The 17,967-nt window shown below is 49.0% G+C and overlaps 5 protein-coding genes across 6 annotated transcripts; 1 reads left to right on the top strand and 4 right to left on the bottom strand.

Annotated features, from left to right (window-relative positions):
• Positions 1-39: 39 nt before the first annotated feature.
• On the bottom strand, positions 40-1,622 carry PV09_03833 (uncharacterized protein; the record flags this gene model as incomplete). Its single annotated transcript, XM_016357088.1, has 2 exons — positions 40-1,195; positions 1,519-1,622. 2 exons carry the CDS (start codon positions 1,620-1,622, stop codon positions 40-42), a joined length of 1,260 nt encoding a protein of 419 aa, XP_016215177.1.
• A 691-nt stretch (positions 1,623-2,313) lies between these two features.
• On the bottom strand, positions 2,314-3,888 carry PV09_03834 (uncharacterized protein; the record flags this gene model as incomplete). Its single annotated transcript, XM_016357089.1, has 1 exon — positions 2,314-3,888. One exon carries the CDS (start codon positions 3,886-3,888, stop codon positions 2,470-2,472), a length of 1,419 nt encoding a protein of 472 aa, XP_016215178.1. The 3' UTR covers positions 2,314-2,469.
• Positions 3,889-4,870: 982 nt separating this feature from the next.
• On the bottom strand, positions 4,871-10,769 carry PV09_03835 (uncharacterized protein; the record flags this gene model as incomplete). The annotated part of the gene is made up of 5 exons (XM_016357090.1): positions 4,871-6,438; positions 6,493-8,853; positions 8,913-10,016; positions 10,066-10,372; positions 10,426-10,769. The coding sequence occupies 5 exons, from the start codon at positions 10,767-10,769 to the stop codon at positions 5,137-5,139; spliced, it is 5,418 nt and encodes a 1,805-aa protein (XP_016215179.1). The 3' UTR covers positions 4,871-5,136.
• Positions 10,770-12,390: 1,621 nt separating this feature from the next.
• Positions 12,391-14,569, top strand: PV09_03836 (uncharacterized protein). Its single transcript, XM_016357091.1, has 4 exons — positions 12,391-13,218; positions 13,276-13,719; positions 13,777-14,044; positions 14,094-14,569. The coding sequence occupies exons 1-4, from the start codon at positions 12,816-12,818 to the stop codon at positions 14,422-14,424; spliced, it is 1,446 nt and encodes a 481-aa protein (XP_016215180.1). The 5' UTR covers positions 12,391-12,815; the 3' UTR covers positions 14,425-14,569.
• PV09_03837 lies at positions 14,313-16,931 on the bottom strand. Of its 2 annotated transcripts, XM_016357093.1 has the most exons (6): positions 16,891-16,931; positions 16,501-16,840; positions 16,221-16,431; positions 16,138-16,169; positions 14,747-16,090; positions 14,313-14,698 (listed from the first exon to the last, which is right to left on the bottom strand). In XM_016357093.1, exons 2-6 carry the CDS (start codon positions 16,750-16,752, stop codon positions 14,684-14,686), a joined length of 1,854 nt encoding a protein of 617 aa, XP_016215182.1. In that variant the 5' UTR covers positions 16,753-16,840; positions 16,891-16,931; the 3' UTR covers positions 14,313-14,683. The 2 variants fall into 2 exon arrangements, with proteins under 2 accessions (XP_016215182.1, XP_016215181.1); XM_016357092.1 differs by lacking the exon at positions 14,313-14,698 and having other exon boundaries at positions 14,715-16,090.
• Positions 16,932-17,967: the final 1,036 nt, after the last annotated feature.

Consider the following 17,967-nt stretch of genomic DNA (forward strand, 5'->3'; position numbering starts at 1 on the left):
CACCTAGTTGCTTGATTTGGTTCAAAAAGAAAAACGAAATCAACATCGCCTCAACGCCTCGATTATCTCTGAAGACAAAGCTCTGATTCGTTTTCTCATCTCCGACTCTAATTGCTCCAAGATAATAGATGAGATTGGGACCGAAATACTGGAGAGACAGCCACTCGATTGCTCAACTGGCATGTCCAGACCGTCTTTACAGTCGTGCAACTTGGGCGAAAGTTGGTTCACTACACGTTGTACGCGGTGCAATTCCACAAGAACGAGCTGTGCGGATTGACAATCATAATCACTTCCTATACGATCTTGAAGTGAGCGCGTGGCGGGCTCGCCGGACCTCTGCCACGGTGAGGAGGGACCACTCTGAAGTTCATGGTGTGATGGGGAGTCGTTCCTCGACACCATTCTCGCCGCAGCAGCGTAGCATTCCAGTACCTTGAGAACCACGAGCACAATCGTTGTAAGGAGGATACTGTCGGTAGAGCACGAGCAGCGGAGAATACGAATCATTTCGTCGATGGCATGTTCATTCATTGAAAGGATGGAACGAACAGATCGTGGCCAGCTGCTAGTCTCGTTGATTCCATGTGCTCGGATCGAAGCCTTACACATCATTCCCGTGGATAGTCTGTTCAAAGTTTCTAGAACGCATGAGAAGCATCTATGCGAATTGACAAAACTGTTGGAACTGCTGCATTGGGCCCTGCCGCTTTCTGGTAGCAGCCCACCGCTTGCGTCACATGGTAAGTGTGGAGATCGTGGTCGCTTCCCAAACAGATAAATGATGTCTTCTGCGGGTCTTGAGTGGGCGTTGCTTCCGCCACTAACACTCGTGTTGCTTGAGGTTGTGCTTACTCCGCTAGACTGAGTGGTTGACGTGTCTGACAGCTCGATGCTGGTTTCGTCGGGCATCGCGAATGGCAATGACGATGTGAAGAACTCATCGAAGTCGGAAGTCCAACCTGGGAACGAGGGGCTTGCTTGTTGTATCGATGACGGTGGGGAATGTGCCGGCGCCGTCGCCGTGGAGAAGTTCGCTGGAAGAATGACTGGCCCAGATGGCACAGCAGATAGTCCTGGCACTCCATCAATCGTGCTCGCAGTCATTTCAGCTTCGACAACGCCACTGCTTGCCCGGCTTTCTTGTCTTCGACCAGGTCTTTTAGTGACGAGATACTCGCAGCGATTGCCTCTCCTGGCACAACGCGAGCATGTTGGTTTCTCCTTGGAGCATTTCACCTTTGACGTAGCGCATCCATGGCAACTGTCTCGTAACCTGGAGTTCTTAGCCGCAGTTGTAAGTCCTGATTGATGATGGCTTTCTAGCGAAGGCCGTTGTGAGGAGTGTTGGACTGAATACACTGATGTCATAGGGTCGGTCTCGTTCGGTGGGTTGTACCCGTACGATCTGAAATCGAACAAGGCTTTGGGCGAAATGAATAATTGTGGCTTCGTAGTCGCGTAGAATTTTAATGTTTTCTTCACATGAAATCAGATCTGCCTAGTCTGGACCGTTACCTCAAGGACGATCCGGCAGGCTGGCTCAGGGTAGGATCATCACGAGCAACTACGGGCCAGCTGATGGCCATGTCCCATGCGATCATCGTCACTTTGATCGGCATTGCGCTCTTCAAAGTTGACCACGATGGCGAGCACTACGGCCAGTCTCGCGTCATAAATACTGTATCCTCGTGACTTTGGTAAGGGACTAACCTCATTTTCTCCTGCTGGCTACATCCTGAATGCCATTCCAAGAATTTGGTCCTGAAGTGTGCTCACGCATCCGGAGTACCTTATCAGTTTATAGCTGTGCATTAGTGCGGGATTTTCAATAAGCATGCAGGGCAGAAGTGTTTACGAGTGGAAGGCTGCCGTGCAACGCAGGCATAAGTTTGGTCGCAAGAGGATGTACAAGGAAACGCCCAAGCTGCATAAGGCCTTGAGCAACTAATCAGCTTCGCCTCCAAGCCAGGGTTCTGGAGAAGCTTCTCTGGCGGTCACGGAAAGGATGCGGGACGACCCGACAACTCCTAGGAGGCTTGAAATCGAACCGATATGGAAGAAGTCGGGACCTGATGAATGTCGGCATGAATCACAGCAAGATTGGAGAAGATGTGGTGTGACAAATGCTTGAGGCTACAAACTTATATTCGTGACCATTTGAGCGTGTGCAATGGCGAATCTCTACGATCAGCGAGCGCTGCTCAAAGACCCTGAGTCATGTAGTTTCTATGCTGACCCTAACTGCAAACAGGCCTAGGAAATAGTTGACGCATCAAACTCAATTCTCCCTGAATTCATCCGAGCTTAGGCGCCATGTTACGACTTATTTCAACCACTCGGTACAGGCTTGTAGCGCGGTACACGGCCACTTAAATTGTCCAAACTCAGCTTCAAGTCATGTGCTCCGCAGCGATGCCTTGGCCACGTCTTAAGCATGCTTTATGATCAATTCGAGGTCACTAACTGTCAGGTATTCACATGTTGATATTTGACACAAAGTGCTACAAGTATCTTCCTTTGTGATCGAAGTTGGTTGACCACAAGCAGTTGCCCGGAATCGTCCTTGATGCTAGTAACAATATCAAAAAGCTCTTGCGTCTCCATCTCGTTTTCCATAAACAGTTGGTACAAGGACAGATCGCGCAGGCGAGTCAGAGCCTCAAACTCAGGATCCACCGTCCCTGGCTCTGGCAAAATTGGGCCGGTGGATATGATGAGCGTACTATTGCCAGCTTTGAGAATATCAAGGTGAGCCTTAAGCTCTGACACGATCCACGAGCGAATACAAACTGACGCATCAGCGGGCTGGGAAAGCGAGAAGCGTGAAGATAAAGGAGGCATGGAGAGAATGTAGACCGCAGCATTAGGTATAGGTTGTGGTGTGCCCGGAATTCGTGACTCTACCACAATGCGAGGAGATGAATGATATGCTTGCGGAGCACCATCAACATCAACACCAAGACACCCGTTCATTGTCGAAGGAGATTCGGATCTCTCATCCCCGGGGCTTTGCGATGGATCCATCTGAACGACAAAGTGCAGATTTGGATGCCGTTCAGAAAGTATCGAAGACAGCTCCAATGATCTTGCACAAGTTTCAACCACCTGTGCATTACCAGGCAAATTGCTCCAGTCGAGACGCGAAAGCACTTTCGCGATGTCATCGGCATCCCATCTTTCCAATACGTGCTCACAATACGCACGCCATTGTCGTTGGAGCCTGACGCTGCCTTGGGCTCTCATTCGAAGGGGAGGGTCGCAGCTATCTCCATTGAAACTGAGGAACTGCTCTTTTTCTGGAGATCCAGGACTATCCGACGCCATTTCCAATGCAGCAGGCGCAGCATACTGGGCAAGAAATATGGCTGCATCACGATTGGAGTTTCTGCTAAGGAAAAACCTCGAAAGAGCTGTGTGTGCGACGTGGCCAGGTTGCGGCTCTTGCAGAAAGCCAACTGTTGCCGTCATTCGTATAACACGTACCAGTTGCGATTCTGGCACTGCCAAAAGCTGTGCTACGTCCTTGATCGGTACAGTCTCGTTTGATGGTATACATGCCAACACCAAGAAGTCTGCAAGCCAGTGCAGGCATGCAATGAGTTGGTTATGAACAGCAAGTTGCTGGAGAAGATCGGCTGGTTCTAAAAGGAGAGAACGGGCTTTGGCAATTTGCGCTAGAACGGCTTGTCGTGCCTCCTGGATCTTCGTGGCCAGTTGTTTGCTCGGAGAGGCTGGCTGTGGTGCAGGAAATGTGAGATCAAATGCGGTTGTAGGATTCAAAACGGGTCTTGTAGGCACGGTCGACCCACGCAGGGCAGAGACAAGGTTGCTGAATAATGTGTTCAGCTCCTGTGCCTCAATCTCCAGTTGCTCGGCCAAATCCATATTCGTTTGAGATGAATTCATGCTTACTGCCACCCTTAAAGTGCTGAATTCATAGCTAAATAACATGTTCATGCGGCTCTGAGCGAAGAAGCTACACGCTGTGGTTCATAGTACTTTTTGAATTGAGCGACATGGCGCTGTCTGAAAGGAGCTGGGATCACATGTCTTAATGTTGATTCTGGTTTTAGACAATGCAAAGTTCTCATCTGCACATCGTGAGCGAAGAAGCTTTGTCGGCTATAGAGCTGCCTAATGAAATGTCAGCAGCAAGATGAATTAAAATCGTGGCGCATATTCCGTCCAATGCCATACGATACAGTTGCTCTGCCTGTTTACGATGCATGAGAATAGCTGTCTCAACCGCCCTGCGATCCAAACTTAGAGAACCTCACATATGGGAGCTCGTACTGGGCAAATTATAGGGCCTAAACCGTGCGTGCATGCTTGTTAGATTCGGACGATCGGACGGTCGGATGAACACTATCCTGCCTAGCGTTGCAACCTGGGATCCAATGGAATGGAGGTCCAAGCATTACTCCCTGCTGCTGATCCTCAACCAAGAGAACGCTGTGGTTCGAGATATGCGTGTTTCATGAGTCACTGGAAGGTTGCATCTCATACCGAATGTTAAGAATGGAGGGATAATAGATTTCAACAGGAGAGGTTATTGCTAATAATTGATGCTGGATCAAGCTGATTGACATGAGCACGAGACTTACGTCATCGCATATTCAACATTACGACGTCCAGTGTCTTGAATCAAACCGTGAAAATCATGATAAGACAGAGACCGAAAGAAACATAAGTAGCAAACAGTGTATTACTCGACCAATGAAAACCTTCAGATCTTGAAAGCGTTGGAAACGTCATATTTACCGGGCTTTGGGAATGCGCACCTAGCCGTATTAGGTTAACTGAGTGAGTGTAGGTTTAGTCAATTAAGGTCTAGAACTAGTTCAATCTAAATTGGATTTAGTATGATCTGCTGTTCTCACTTCGCCCGTACTGAAGGAAATCTCTAGTCTGGTTCCACCAAGTTATTACCGATTGCCTATGAGGTGATCATCTCTAATTCGGGAACCGCTGTGTTTTATCTGAAATTGGACAGAACATGGTCGGCTCGGCGCTCGCCCCCGAAACAGCGGCAGGATATGCACTCTTGGCTAGATTCTAAGCCCTAAACCACATCGCAGATACCGGCAGAGCTGCAAAAGTATGAGTCAGCAACAACTACTACCGATGCTCGCCTCAGTCGTAGTATTCCAATAACCATGCTTTAAGATCTCCGACAGTTGGATACTCCAAAAACAGCGAGCCTGAGACCGTCACTCCGAGTAATGAGCGAAACTTCTCGGCAATCACGAGACTCATCAGGCTGTCAACGCCAAGATTGGAGAACGAGGCGTCTTCTGTGATCTCAGCAACATCGATTCCTGTTTCGTCGGCGATGATCTTCAAAGCCTTGCCAGCAGTACTCTCGGAGTCAGAGTGAGCGATTTCAGCCGACGGTTTTGCAAGTTTCGAAGTCTTCGGCTCGATCATCGATGCAGTTTGAGCCAGATGCGTGTTGGCTACCTCAGTCGGCAGACCAATTGCGGGTCCCGCGGCTGGTTGGTTTGAACGTGCCACAACGGCGGGAGTCTCCAATGCTTGTGCATGGACCGCTTTCGGCGCAGCTTGCTGCGTGGTTAGTTTCGTTGAGGAGTGCTTCTGCGGCATGTTCTCGTCCGGAGCAGAAAAAAATCGATCCAGGAGAATTCGGGGGTATCGACGAAATTTGATCGCGCGCACAACACCGACAATGGAATCGTCTTGCAGGATGTAAACATCTCCAAGGTAGACAGACTCGTCTTCCTCTGTAGGGATCATCTTAACGTATGACCGGTATCTGGATCCAGGAACTAAAGGCCTTGCAAAGCGCATAGAATCCCAACCAGGAGTTACGCAAAAGTTTGTAGACGTGTCTACAGCGTCGGAGACATTCATCACAAAGCCGGCGAGATGAGCCACACTATCGATGAAGTGCGGGGGGACCGTCCAAGTGCCACTCTTCTCTGCGGTGAGCAGGACATCAGCGAACGCCTCAAGTTGGTAGAGCACTACACTCTGCATCCCTCGATACTTGTCGGCATAGTCGACAAGATTGTTCGCAAATAGACGGTAAGCCATGTTGCGAGTGAAACGATTCGCAATGCCCCTACCCGCCAGATCTTCAAGCATCTCGATGCGACCTTGTATTAGATGCGTTGTAGGAATCCACGACTTGAGCCACTGCGTTGCGTTTGAGTAGTACAGATTCGCCGTCGCGAAAGGCTCATCTAAAGTATTATCAGAGCGGACGTTCTGCCAAGTGAGCACAGCTACACCAGAACCGATGTCGCTGGCTTCGATGGTGATTTGAATGAATTGTGGAGCTTTGGTATTTTTTTGAGCGACCAAACCCTTGGTCACCACCAGGTTCGCGACGTCAATGTCTACGCTTTTGACATTCGGTTTCAACTTGTTATGCAAATACTTGCCAAGTGTATAAGCAATGTCCGCGTGGATAGACTGGCGTGTACAAGGTTAGCTAAAAGAAAATCAAGCTTCGTACAAAAATCCTACCGATGTTACCACGCCACATCCATTCATACGGTGACCATTTGCGGCTGAGAAAAGTTCTGGTTGCATCAAATCTGATCGTACCACTACTTTCCCCATTGTGCCGTTGAATTCCTCTTCGACGACGTTCTGCACCGACGATGTTCTAAGCTCGGAGATTCGCGATGGGGCTACGGCAGCAGGCCTACTCTTCTTTTCATCATCGTAGAATGTGTTGCCCTTCGTCAGAGCCCAATCACCATTATACGGTATCCAGTAAGTCTTTTCATTCCAACTGTAAGTGGGCAAGTCCAAAAGCCGAAGAGCACGCTCAAATGGTCTGTGATACTCGTTCCAGCCGATGTCAATTCCAGATGTATGCAGAACGGTCAATGACTTTGTAATGGTTGCCCAGTTGCTCTCATCTCTCCTCAAAGATGGTACTGCAGCATTGATAGCTGACAGTGTAGACCTGATGAAGCCGATACTCACAGGATGCGGCCCGATCTCGACCCAAACTGTTGTTTCATCAATGGTAGAGATGCTTTGCGCCTGCTTCAAGGCGGCAACGAAGTTTACAACTTCTCTTGTAGACCTTCTTATATATTTAGCATTCACAGTCTTTTCGTCAAAGATAACTTTGCCCAACAGAGGCGAGATGACAGGTAGATTTGGAGCCTGAAACATAACAGCACTTTGGGTAAGCGCTTCCAACTCGTCCAGAATCGGATCAGTCTGTGCGGAATGAAAAGCAAAAGCTACATCAAGGCTGAAAGTCTTGTAGCCAGCTTTCTCGATAACCTTTGACACTACATCAAGATGATCGACCTCTCCGCTGAGAACAGTCTCATTTGGCCCGTTGATGCAAGCAACCTCATACGGCTGATTACCAACGCTGTTCTTGATCTGCTCAAGATTGGCACGAACCGCAAGCATTTTATGACTTCCGATTTGGCACTTCTTTTCAAGTAAAGCAGCCCTTGAACCAACCAAAAAAATCGCATCGCTAGCAGAGATCACCCCTGCAATGTTCAAGGCAGCGTATTCCCCAAGACTGTGACCAACAACAACTTCGGGTTTGACACCGAGCGACATCCAGTATCTGGCGAGCGCAATCTCTGTAGCGACCAGCGCGAGCTGTGTGACGACTGGTGAGTGATTGTAATCCTTATTATGAGTACCATCGATGACAGATATGAACGACGGGAATCCTTGCTGCTGTGCCAAAGAGTCGAGTTGCAAGATCTGAGATCGGAAGAATGGAGAATCGTGGTAGAGTTCAAGGTTACTGGACTTGTAAGACGCGCCTTGGCCCGTAAATGTAAACGCTACTTGAGGAGGACCCGTTGCTGGAATGGGTTTTAAAGAGTCAACGGACTCAAGGTGGACGGATAGCTTTTTTTTAAGCTCTGAAACCCCAGTATATGCAACTGATATCCTGTGATTGTGGTGGGAGCGTCGAGCTGTTGTAGAGTAAGACAAGTCGGCCGGCGAGATGTCAGGATTTCGCTCGAGGTAGGCAATGAGGCGTTCTAAATTACCACGGAGCGAGATCTTGCTCTTGGCAGATACGTTGAAAATGTGGAAGTTCCGTGGATCAGATCCTGTAGTCCTCTTTATCGGGGCCTCTTCAAGAAGGACCGTGGAATTGCCTCCTGCAGCACTGAAGTTGTTGACAGCAGCGATTCGTGTTTTGCCCAACACACGTGGCCAAGGCGTCTTTTCAAGCGGTATCTTCAGGTTTCGTTTATCCAGATCCTTTGGAAATGCGGGGTTTAAGGAATGCTTTATCCCCACATGAGGAGGCAACGCTTCCTTTTCGAGACAAAGGAGTACCTTCAATAGCGCAGTGGCTCCGGCGACAGCCTCTCCATGCCCAACGTTGGCTTTGACAGCTCCTATATGCAAGGGATTTCTCGAGCTACGTCTTCTCTTGAGCGGAGCGTAAACATCAATGACTGACTGAATCTCAATTGTGTCTCCTGCTTGTGTTCCCGTCCCATGCATCTCGACAAAACTAACGTCGAGCGGGTCAACGCCTGCCTGGCTTAGAACCTGACGAGATAGAAACGATTGGGCACCTGCATGCGGATGAGTGATAGAAATAGCGTCTGCAGAATGATTTGTGCCAGCTCCGAGTATAACACCAAGTATATTGTCGTTATCCGCCTCGGCGTCCTCAAGCCGCTTTAAAACGACCGAGACAACCCCATCAGCGCGGCAGTATCCATCAGCCTCGCTATCCCATGTTTTGCAGGCATTGGGAGTCTTCGTGAGGAAATGCCCCTTGGAAAGTCCCGTAAATGCGTCCGAGTTGGTCAGAACATTCGTACCGCCAGCAACGACAGTGTCTGTTTCACCATTCCAGAGCGATACACATGCAGCCTGACTTGTAAGTCAGCGAACATGCTCGTAAATTTTGCAGCTTAGGAATAATGACTTACATGGATTGTTGCTAAGCTAGATGAACAGGCTGTGTCAATACTGAAACTTGGTCCGGAGAACTTAAAGAAGTAATTGATTCGACCAGGTCCAAAAGCCCGACATCCTCCTGTAATGAAATAAGTACCGATGTTTTGGGCTGTATTAACTTCTCGGTAGTCATCACTTGCTTGACCATAGAATGTGCCGATGCGATGGAGGTTTGTTGAAGGAGTTCTATTTGCAACATAGCCGGCTCGCTCCAGAGCTTCATAGGCCGTAACTAAGATCAGTCTCTGCATTGGATCTGTTTCGAGAGCCTCTCGAGGACTCATATTGAAGAATGGAGCATCAAAAAGACCCGGTTCATCAATGAAGCAGCCATACTGTGTATGACTAGCATTGACACGGTTTCCATCTGGGTCCCAGTGTGTGTCAACGTCGAACCTGTCAGGAGGGATGCGTCTATGCACATCAAGTCCAGCTTCTAAAAGTTCCCAGAATTTTTCGGTATCTGTTGCCCCACCCGGAAGTCTGCATGACATGCCAACAATTGCTATTTTACTCTTTGAAGTGCTACTGGGAGCAAGAGTTCCAATCGGCGTCTGTGTGATCCACGAAACCAAATCTGTCGTCTTAGTTTCCACCTGTTTCAGCTCCGAATTGAGACTTGTCAGAACATCATTGATTGGTAATGTCTGGCGGAATATAAGGGCTCGGAACTCGCTTGCTTGCATGTCCCGTGCTCTTGCGATTACTTCGTCGACGACATTGTCCCATTGAATTTGCTGAGTGAGAATCTCCCAAACAATGTTCTCCAAAAGCTCGACTGGTGTCTTAGATACAAAATGCTTGCCCGTACTTGTAGAGAAGATGGGAATGCGCGGTATAGGTCGTGACGAAAGGAAGCTCTCGGACACAGTTTGGACAATGGTACGGACATGCTCATACCTATATATATGACCTGCATGGCAAAGACCTGTATAAACAGGTAAAGGGACAAATTTACGATCCCTGAAGTAATCTGAAACGAGAAGTATATGCTTCAATCTAGCAGGAGGTCCACTTATAGTAATTGACGTCTTGCTGGTAGCGCTGATGAATATCTGACTTGCTTTAGGAGTTCTCTGTGACACATGAGCGATTTCTCAGTAGAGCAAGGTAGAATCACCATACCTCATCAAGATGAAATCTATCAAGTTCCGTCTGTGCTTCTGCAGGATTCAAATCAGGTAGCACGAACGCCCAAGACTCGAGTTCGTCCGTATCCGCCAGGTTACGGGGTTGAAGATTTGCAGATACTTCTTCCACCAAAATACCTAAACGAAATGCGGCGCGAACCACTTGAGCCGCAGCAATTGGAATATCATCAAGCTTTCGAGACAACGAAACCGTGGCTGCAGCTAGGAGACCAATACTTATACCAGCAAGGCTCGTGCTAATGGGATCAAAGTCAAAGTCTGTAGATGAAGCCTCATGATGTCTGTTAGGTATATTAGTCGGAGTTTTACACTGTGTACTTGCAAAGTCATATACCCGACGAAAGCTGCTAGCTCTATAACAACAAGAAGAACGCCGTCTATGGAGCCAGAGAGACGTCCTTTGCGTAGCTTGGGGAAAGCGACAAGGTTCAGAATCGACTCAAACGGAGGAAAATGCGACTTTATCTCGGTGGAGAGCTGGTTGATTTCACTGCGGAGTGCCGATGTAGTCTCTTCCAAAAGCCTTGCTAGGATGTGATGCTTCTTGTCTTTGCTCTGGTTGTAGAGTCGACGTGCAAGGTCTTCCAAGTCATCTGGAGGGAATTCATTGCTGAAATAAGCAAGTGTCATAGTACGAGGCTCATCATACGAATCCGAGGGCGGCGTGATAATAGCCATGATGTATCTTTGCTTTGCTAAATTGAAATAACTTTATTGGCAAGCAAATCGACTAAGATCTCATGTTTGAGTACGATGAGAGTTGATTGATCGACCTGGCGATGATGGCTTTGATGTTCCACGTGCATAGCGTAATGAAATGAATTCTAATTCAGTCTACGGCAAGATTCACTATCCCCGAATCAACGGCGATGGACGTCGGGAATGGCCCCTGAGATGTCGGCGATGTAGCTCACCGTACGGAATAGTCCAACCATTGGCCGGAATCCTGAACTATGACGATTGCCGCCGGATGAACTGCCCGACCAAACTGTAATGGTTGTAAAGCCTCTCTCTCAAAATCAGACGTCGGTGTCTCCTGCTACAGTGTTGCACGACCACACCACTTAGTTCTTCAACATGAGCAAAGGAGGTTATCGCCAGATCAATAAAGCGCTCAACGTCTGCGCTTTCGAGGATTATCTCGAGAAGCAACATACGCGGCTTCCAACGTTAAATGACGTAGAGGAAATTAGTCCAAGAGTGATCAGAGTGCTGGGACAGAATCCCGGAAAGGTAGCTTCCGAACTTGACAAAAAATGGGCAGATTGACAAGTCTTAATGTAGTTCACGCTTCAGGGCACAAATACGTACATCGTAGGTACAGGCTCTGCGAGACTCATTATCGACACCGGTCAAGGCCTGCCGGAATGGGTACCCCTTATCGAGTCTACGCTGAGAAGCAATGGGATCACGCTGTCTCATGTCCTTCTGACACATTGGCATGGTGATCACACGGGTGGAGTGCCAGATCTCATCCGGTTGTATCCCCATCTTTCCACTGCGATATTCAAGCACTCACCAGGTAGGAATCAAAATGCGATCAAAGACGGCCAAGTTTTTAAAGTCGATGGCGCAACGATCCGTGCCGTGCATACACCAGGTCATTCTCATGATCACATGTGTTTCGTCCTGGAGGAAGAGAAAGCTCTTTTCACTGGGGACAACTTACTCGGTCACGGAACTGCGGCAGTCGAGGACCTAAGCACCTGGATGGATACATTGCAAAAAATGAACGACACAAATGCCGTGAAGGGTTATCCAGCCCATGGCGATGTGATTCCTGACCTGCCGCTCAAGATCCGTGATGAGCTTACGCAGAAGAAGAGAAGAGAAGACCGCGTCTTGAGGATCCTTCAGAAGATCAAGAAGGAAGCTGCAGGAGCAGGACAAGCTAAAGGCAGCGTGACTGTCAAACAGCTCGTGTCAGCCATGCACGGATACGAGCTCGATGGACAGGTGCGGGAGAAAGCTATCGAGCCTTTTACAGAAGAAATTTTGAAGAAGTTGGCTCAGGATGAGAAGGTCGCGTTCGAGCTGAGACGGGGCGAGAAGAAGTGGTTTGCCATTGCGGCCGGATGATCATGCGGCACGTGAACTTGGTCAAGATTAAGAACATCAGCAGGCAAAACTTTGTATCGTGACATTAACACAATCGAGTAGCTATTGTATAGAGTCTACTATCAATTCCATCGCTTTGAAATCAATTTTTACGGAGAAAATACTCTTTATCACGTGAAAGCCACATAAGTACGTACCAAATCGGGCAGACCACCGAGCTCGTCCTTACGACTCTTTCGCATTATTGTCGCCTGCGGTGACCTACATCCAGTGTCGGGCAAATGCCAGTGTGTTCGATCCCCATTTCGCAGATTATGTATCGCATACACCCAGTTTCGGACGAGCGGTGCAACCGCTTTCTCGGGAGAAAACTGCCGCCGCGCGTGTCGGGCATGGTCTGTCGGCGCCTTTGAGATCGTCCACCCGATCCCGCACCTCGACAGTAAGCTTGCATGAGTTCGGGGAGCTTCACATTCCCAGGACCGAGAAGGATGGCATGGGTCTTCCATATTGTTACCGAGCGCATGCATGCACGTGATGGTCTTTATGCTATGTGTCGAGTACCGTACGCTTTATTCCTGCGAAGTTGGGCTTCCTTCATGCCGTGCGTAGATCGATCCTTGACCGAACCTGCGATTCTAGCACAGTTATCCATCAAGTGTCAGAATGTCTCGTCAAGCAAAGACACTGGCAGACGTTGTGAAGTTGCAACAAACCGTCGAGCTGCTCTCGAAAGCTGTGCAGGTAGTAGTGGCAGAATGGGCTAAGGAATCAGAGCATCTTGTAGCAGCTGTAAATGGGGTCTCCACAAGTTCTGCAAAGACACTTCCCAGTCGTGAGCTCTACGACGCGCAGCGTACGATCCTCGCTGCTACTGGCATGCTCACGGAACTCGTGCAGGAGCCTAGTGTCAGGATTCTGGAAGTCGCAACTCAGTTTCAAGAATCTCGCGCTCTATACATTGCAGCTGAACGGCGAGTAGCAGATCTTTTGGCAGTGAAAGACAAAACCGGAGGAACTCCGCTTTCTGAAATTAGCGATCACACCAGAATTGAAAGCCGCAAGCTGTGTAAGCACCCTTAACAAATTTGAATGCGTGTCGCAGAATTGACGTTGGGTGGCACAGCACGCATTCTCAGGTACCTCACCTCAATTGGCATTTTCAAACAAACTGGGCCCGAGACCTTTGCAAACAATTCCGTTTCGGCAGCGCTGGTCTCGAATGGGCCTTTGAGAGCATACGTGCAGCTTGTGAATAGCGAAGCATTCAGCGCTTCTGATCGTCTGCCCAGAAATTTGTTGCATCCCGTGACAGGTCCTTCCTACGATGTGACGAAAACGGCGTGGCAAGACGCGATCCAGACAACAAAGTCACGATGGGATTGGATCGAAGAACGAGTGGAGCAAGAAAAACTTCTGGACTCTGGGGGGCATTATCCAGGTATTCCCAGCGTTGTCATCGAGCCGCCGCCAAAGGGAGAGGATGGGTTGGTTGCTAGACCAGAGCTTGCCATTATGGGTCTAGCTATGATTGGCGGCGGTCGCGTATTTGGCTCTGCTCATGTCCACGGCAAGTTATTATCTTCACCGAAAAGCAAGTGGGTAGCAGACTGATGTTGTATCGCAGACTTCCCATGGGCATCTCTGGGTAACAGCTTGATTGTAGACGTTGGCGGAGGTGTTGGGGGTTTCCCACTTCAGTTAAGTATGGTGTATCCTGACCTACGTTTCGAGGTACAAGATCGTGGTCCTGTGATCAAACAAGGCCTTGAACACGTCTGGCCGAAGGAGAATCCACAAGCACTCAAAGATGGTCGCGTAAAGTTTACAGAGCACAGCTTCTTTGAGAAGAATCCCACAACGGGTGCGGATATATACATTTTACGACTCGTCCTGTAAGAACATGACGCATTCTTCTATGTAGAGACTAATACTTATACACAGCCACGACTGGTCCGATGAATACTGCATCAAAATCTTGAAAGGCATTAAGGATAGCATGGCGACTAAATCTCGCCTTCTGATTATCGAACAAGTGATGAATACCACTTTAGGAAGTCCTGATTTACAATCTGCACCAGCGCCCCTGCCTGCCAACTACGGTTGTTATACACGCTTCAGTCACAGTCGTGACATTACCATGATGGCTTCCATTAATGGTATCGAGCGCACCCCAGACGAGTTTAGAAAGCTTCTAGATGCAGCAGGTCTAAACTTCAAGAAAATTTGGAACGTGAGGAGTCAAATGTCGCTTATCGAGGCGATTCTGCAATAGAAATTGGGCGGTACATGTTCGATTGAGTAAAACAAAATTCAGAGATTGAGAAATTCCGGATGTGTCGCTAGGTAGAAGATCAATGATGAACTCAACTACGAGTGTACTTACATTGACTTGCCCACGGTATTAGCAACTATAAAGGGTGGATGAGCCTTAAACTGTAACTGCATTGTCTGCTAGGGTCTTCTAGCGACATAAGAGTAGCCATTCATGCATGAAGGTCCCGACGAAGAGCGTCGTGGAAACCAGGGAACTGTCAAAGAGATTCATTCTGCCGCGGTGTGAGTCTTTAACTACTCAAATAATGGTCAGAACCAACCCAGGATTGGAATTCCGGGAACTCTGGACTAAGGAACTCTTCTAATGACCAAGGTGATGCATTTTGAGTCAAGTACTGCGGCGCTTGTTGTCCGAGCACAGCTTCTGAAGCAACGCTCTGCTCGGTGGTAAGACCGGCCTTTGATAACACTACTTCGATTGCTGTTGCTGCCTTTCGCGCATTCGCAGAGATGTTCCACGACTGCAGGAGGATGCGTTGTGCGGCGCGGAGAGCTTCGGCTATGATGCTTCGGTCGCCTTGTGCCCAGTACCCGTCGCTGATAAGTCCGTCGTCAACGTCTGTATTCAAATCGATACAAAGCACTGTCACAGCAAGAAGCATTCCCTCGTTCCAGAAAGAAGACACTTTCCATCGGAACAACTCGTAGTGTCCTCCAGGCATCGTCTCCATCATCACCGTCTCTTGATAGCTTAACAGTGCCAGCGCCGCTTCTATGCATGCTTTTCTTGAGGGGATGCATCGGGCGTTTGTCCGTGCTCGGATCAGGTAAGGGCGATGCAAGGTGCAGCGAGCATGCTGGTACACGGCATCAATAGATAGGCGGTAATACCAAACCTCATGGCCCTCGGGCGGATAGACGGACGGCGATCGAAATTTCAAAGACGCCGGCAGATTCGAGCGAGCATGACACAGTTCATTGTCAAGCTCCCAAACTTCGGCGTACGAGATAGGCCTGACACAAGTCATCATGTCAGAAATTTTAGCAAAGACGGACAGCAGCTTCCCTCTGTTTGTGACGTAGAAGACTGGCGTGATCACGGAATCGGGCCTTGAGGCTGGCAGCTCAGCCATTTCGTCCACTAGATCAGAATCAAGCAGATTCAGTGGCTCGTGCGTGTCGTAGGAGCGCTCACGGAGCATCCGAGGGAGACCCATCTGAATAGAAGTCGTCAAGTCGCACTGGACAATTGCTAGCCAGAGTCTGCGCCTCATCTCGCCATTGAAAGGAGATATCTTCGCGGTGTGTGATGGATCTCTGTGGAGTCCAAGTCGCATCGCTATCCGTGTGATTTCCCCCATGAGGATCCAATTACCAAATTGCGAATCTGTGTGATGGTGATGCTCCGTCATGAAGTACATTAACAGAGTCTCGACCGTGTACTGTCCGGGGACAATGTAGCTTCCGGCATAAAGGCATTGTACCACCTTCTCTCGATACTCCTGGATCTGCCATACGGATTGGGTCATCAGAAGCTCGCCGGCCGATCCAAATCCTCGAGACTCGAACGAGCTCTGATATCTTGCAGCGAAGAACATGATGCAGTACAAAAGACCCACCCATGTTATTGGCATTGAGTTGACATCATGCCAAAACTTTTGATACTGAGGATGTCAGCCCCCAAAGCCATAGGCGCCCAGACAATACTCACCTCTTTGAGGAACGTGGCTTGATGCAAGAAGACTGAGGAGACATGAGCATGAGCATTGCAAAATGCATATCACATCCGCTTACTTGGAACGTTCTCGCGATGCGAGAAGTAGGTGGAGACGAGGACGTCGACAACGTCCTTGCTCGGCAATGAGGCTATAATCTCCTCCCTTGAGACGCCTCGGACGTGACCGTGAAAGATCTCTGGGCCGTCTTCGCTACATATGTTTGGAGTCCGATCCGTAATCAAGTGAGGTTGCTGTGTATCTTGGAATTGTGTTTTCAACTCCGTGATCTGCCAGCATACATGCATACATTAGCACAGCTCGTAGAAGGGTTGGAGCCTCCGAGGACCGGCACGTACGCCCTCAATTATTGCAGCCCAGTGATCGCTTCCTACATAGCTTGGTCGCTTATAGTCAAATGAAAGTCGGCCGAACGTCGAGGAAAGTCCATCTACCTCCGTGCTCACGGACTCGCGTGTCGACTTAGCACTCGAGGAGTCCTTTGGTGATTGGCTTCCCGAAACCGTCGATTCGCTCTTTAAAGAATGAATGAGGTTCTCCAGGTGGTGTAGTTTAGACAGGACGTCGATCTGCTTGGCCGAAGACTTCATCGCAACATTCCCTTTCGGATATTCGCACAAGTTCGGATGTCCGTGATTGGTACAAGTGTCGCACGGATTCTGTCTGTTGCATTTGACTCTGCTCTGGGGTCAGCGCACGTCCTGGCGTGAAACAATGAATTTCGTTACTTTCGCAACTTGCATATGTTGCATGAGAGCTGAGGCTTCGGTCTTTGTCTGCCTAGAGACGAAGGCGGATCTCTCAGCGTCGAGTTCAACATTCTTTCTGCAGTATAGCGAATTTCTGTTCCGGCTCCAGAGAGAAAAGCATCGGTTTCGCAGCTTTCGTTTCCAAATGTCTAAAGGCACCCTTGAGGCAGCTTCCTGGCGATGAGCAGATCCGCCCATGCCTCGCTGCATGCTCGATGCGTACTAGCGGGTGTTGTGATTTGCTGCACGAATGGCGTGGGGGTATATATTTACACGTGATGGCATATTGGTATGTGTTGGACGTATGTTTTGAACGTAGTGGTCTTTTGCTATTGCATATACAATCGTCTGAATGCATTGACTTCATCTGAAAATTTATTTTCAAAGTAGCATGCCTTATATGTATATCACGCGATGATACATCCAAGCGAAATCTCTGATCTATCTCGATGCAACTCGCTCAGGAAATCTTGTGAAAAAGCTGCAAGACGGGTGCATGATCTTGAATAGGCTCATATGTGCGTTGTCATCACGCAAATCCTTCACAAAAAAATGACCTATCGAAGCACGAATCTGTTGATTTGCGCGGCTTGAAACAACAGTGTTTTGCTGCTACTATTTGCCGAGCTGAGATATTAGTACATGTGGGCTTGACCAGCGTCACGTCCGCATAAATGACCTTCCGTCTCCAATGATGCAACGCAGCCAGGGGCTGACGGAACCGGAATGGTGGACTTTCAGCGGGTTTACCAAAGCAATTAGAACTACTCAGCAGCAACTCGAGTGCACAAGCCGCAGTGGCACTGCTGATCCTTTTTAGCTGTCGATAGATAGACATGCCATCACTCTAGAGAAACGCAGCTACCGCAGATCAAGTCGCCAACCACCCATCCCGAGTGGTGCGCAGATGCCGCTCGGTCCTGATAGCTGTGGAACTCGCACGCGCAAAGCGTAAATGACCTGCCTGATACGGTGTCCCGCGGGAACAGAATTACGCATTGCAGCGCGACAGGTCGATCCCCCACCGAAGGTTGAGGCTATGTGATAGCCGCTGTC

This window comes from Verruconis gallopava (genome assembly GCF_000836295.1).
Source record: "Verruconis gallopava strain CBS 43764 unplaced genomic scaffold supercont1.10, whole genome shotgun sequence".
Lineage (NCBI taxonomy): Eukaryota > Fungi > Ascomycota > Dothideomycetes > Venturiales > Sympoventuriaceae > Verruconis > Verruconis gallopava.

Bases quoted from the DNA above. Each gene is read 5' to 3' on its own strand.
- PV09_03836 (XM_016357091.1), top strand. From the start codon at position 12,816: ATGTCTCGTCAAGCAAAGACACTGGCAGACGTTGTGAAGTTGCAACAA. The intron at 13,720-13,776 runs GCAAGTTATTAT...GTTGTATCGCAG, and splicing joins TGGCTCTGCTCATGTCCACG to ACTTCCCATGGGCATCTCTG. The intron at 14,045-14,093 runs GTAAGAACATGA...ACTTATACACAG, and splicing joins TACATTTTACGACTCGTCCT to CCACGACTGGTCCGATGAAT.
- PV09_03837 (XM_016357092.1), bottom strand. From the start codon at position 16,752: ATGAAGTCTTCGGCCAAGCAGATCGACGTCCTGTCTAAACTACACCAC. The intron at 16,170-16,220 runs GTAAGCGGATGT...ATGTCTCCTCAG, and splicing joins GCATCGCGAGAACGTTCCAA to TCTTCTTGCATCAAGCCACG. The intron at 16,091-16,137 runs GTGAGTATTGTC...TGACATCCTCAG, and splicing joins AAGCCACGTTCCTCAAAGAG to TATCAAAAGTTTTGGCATGA.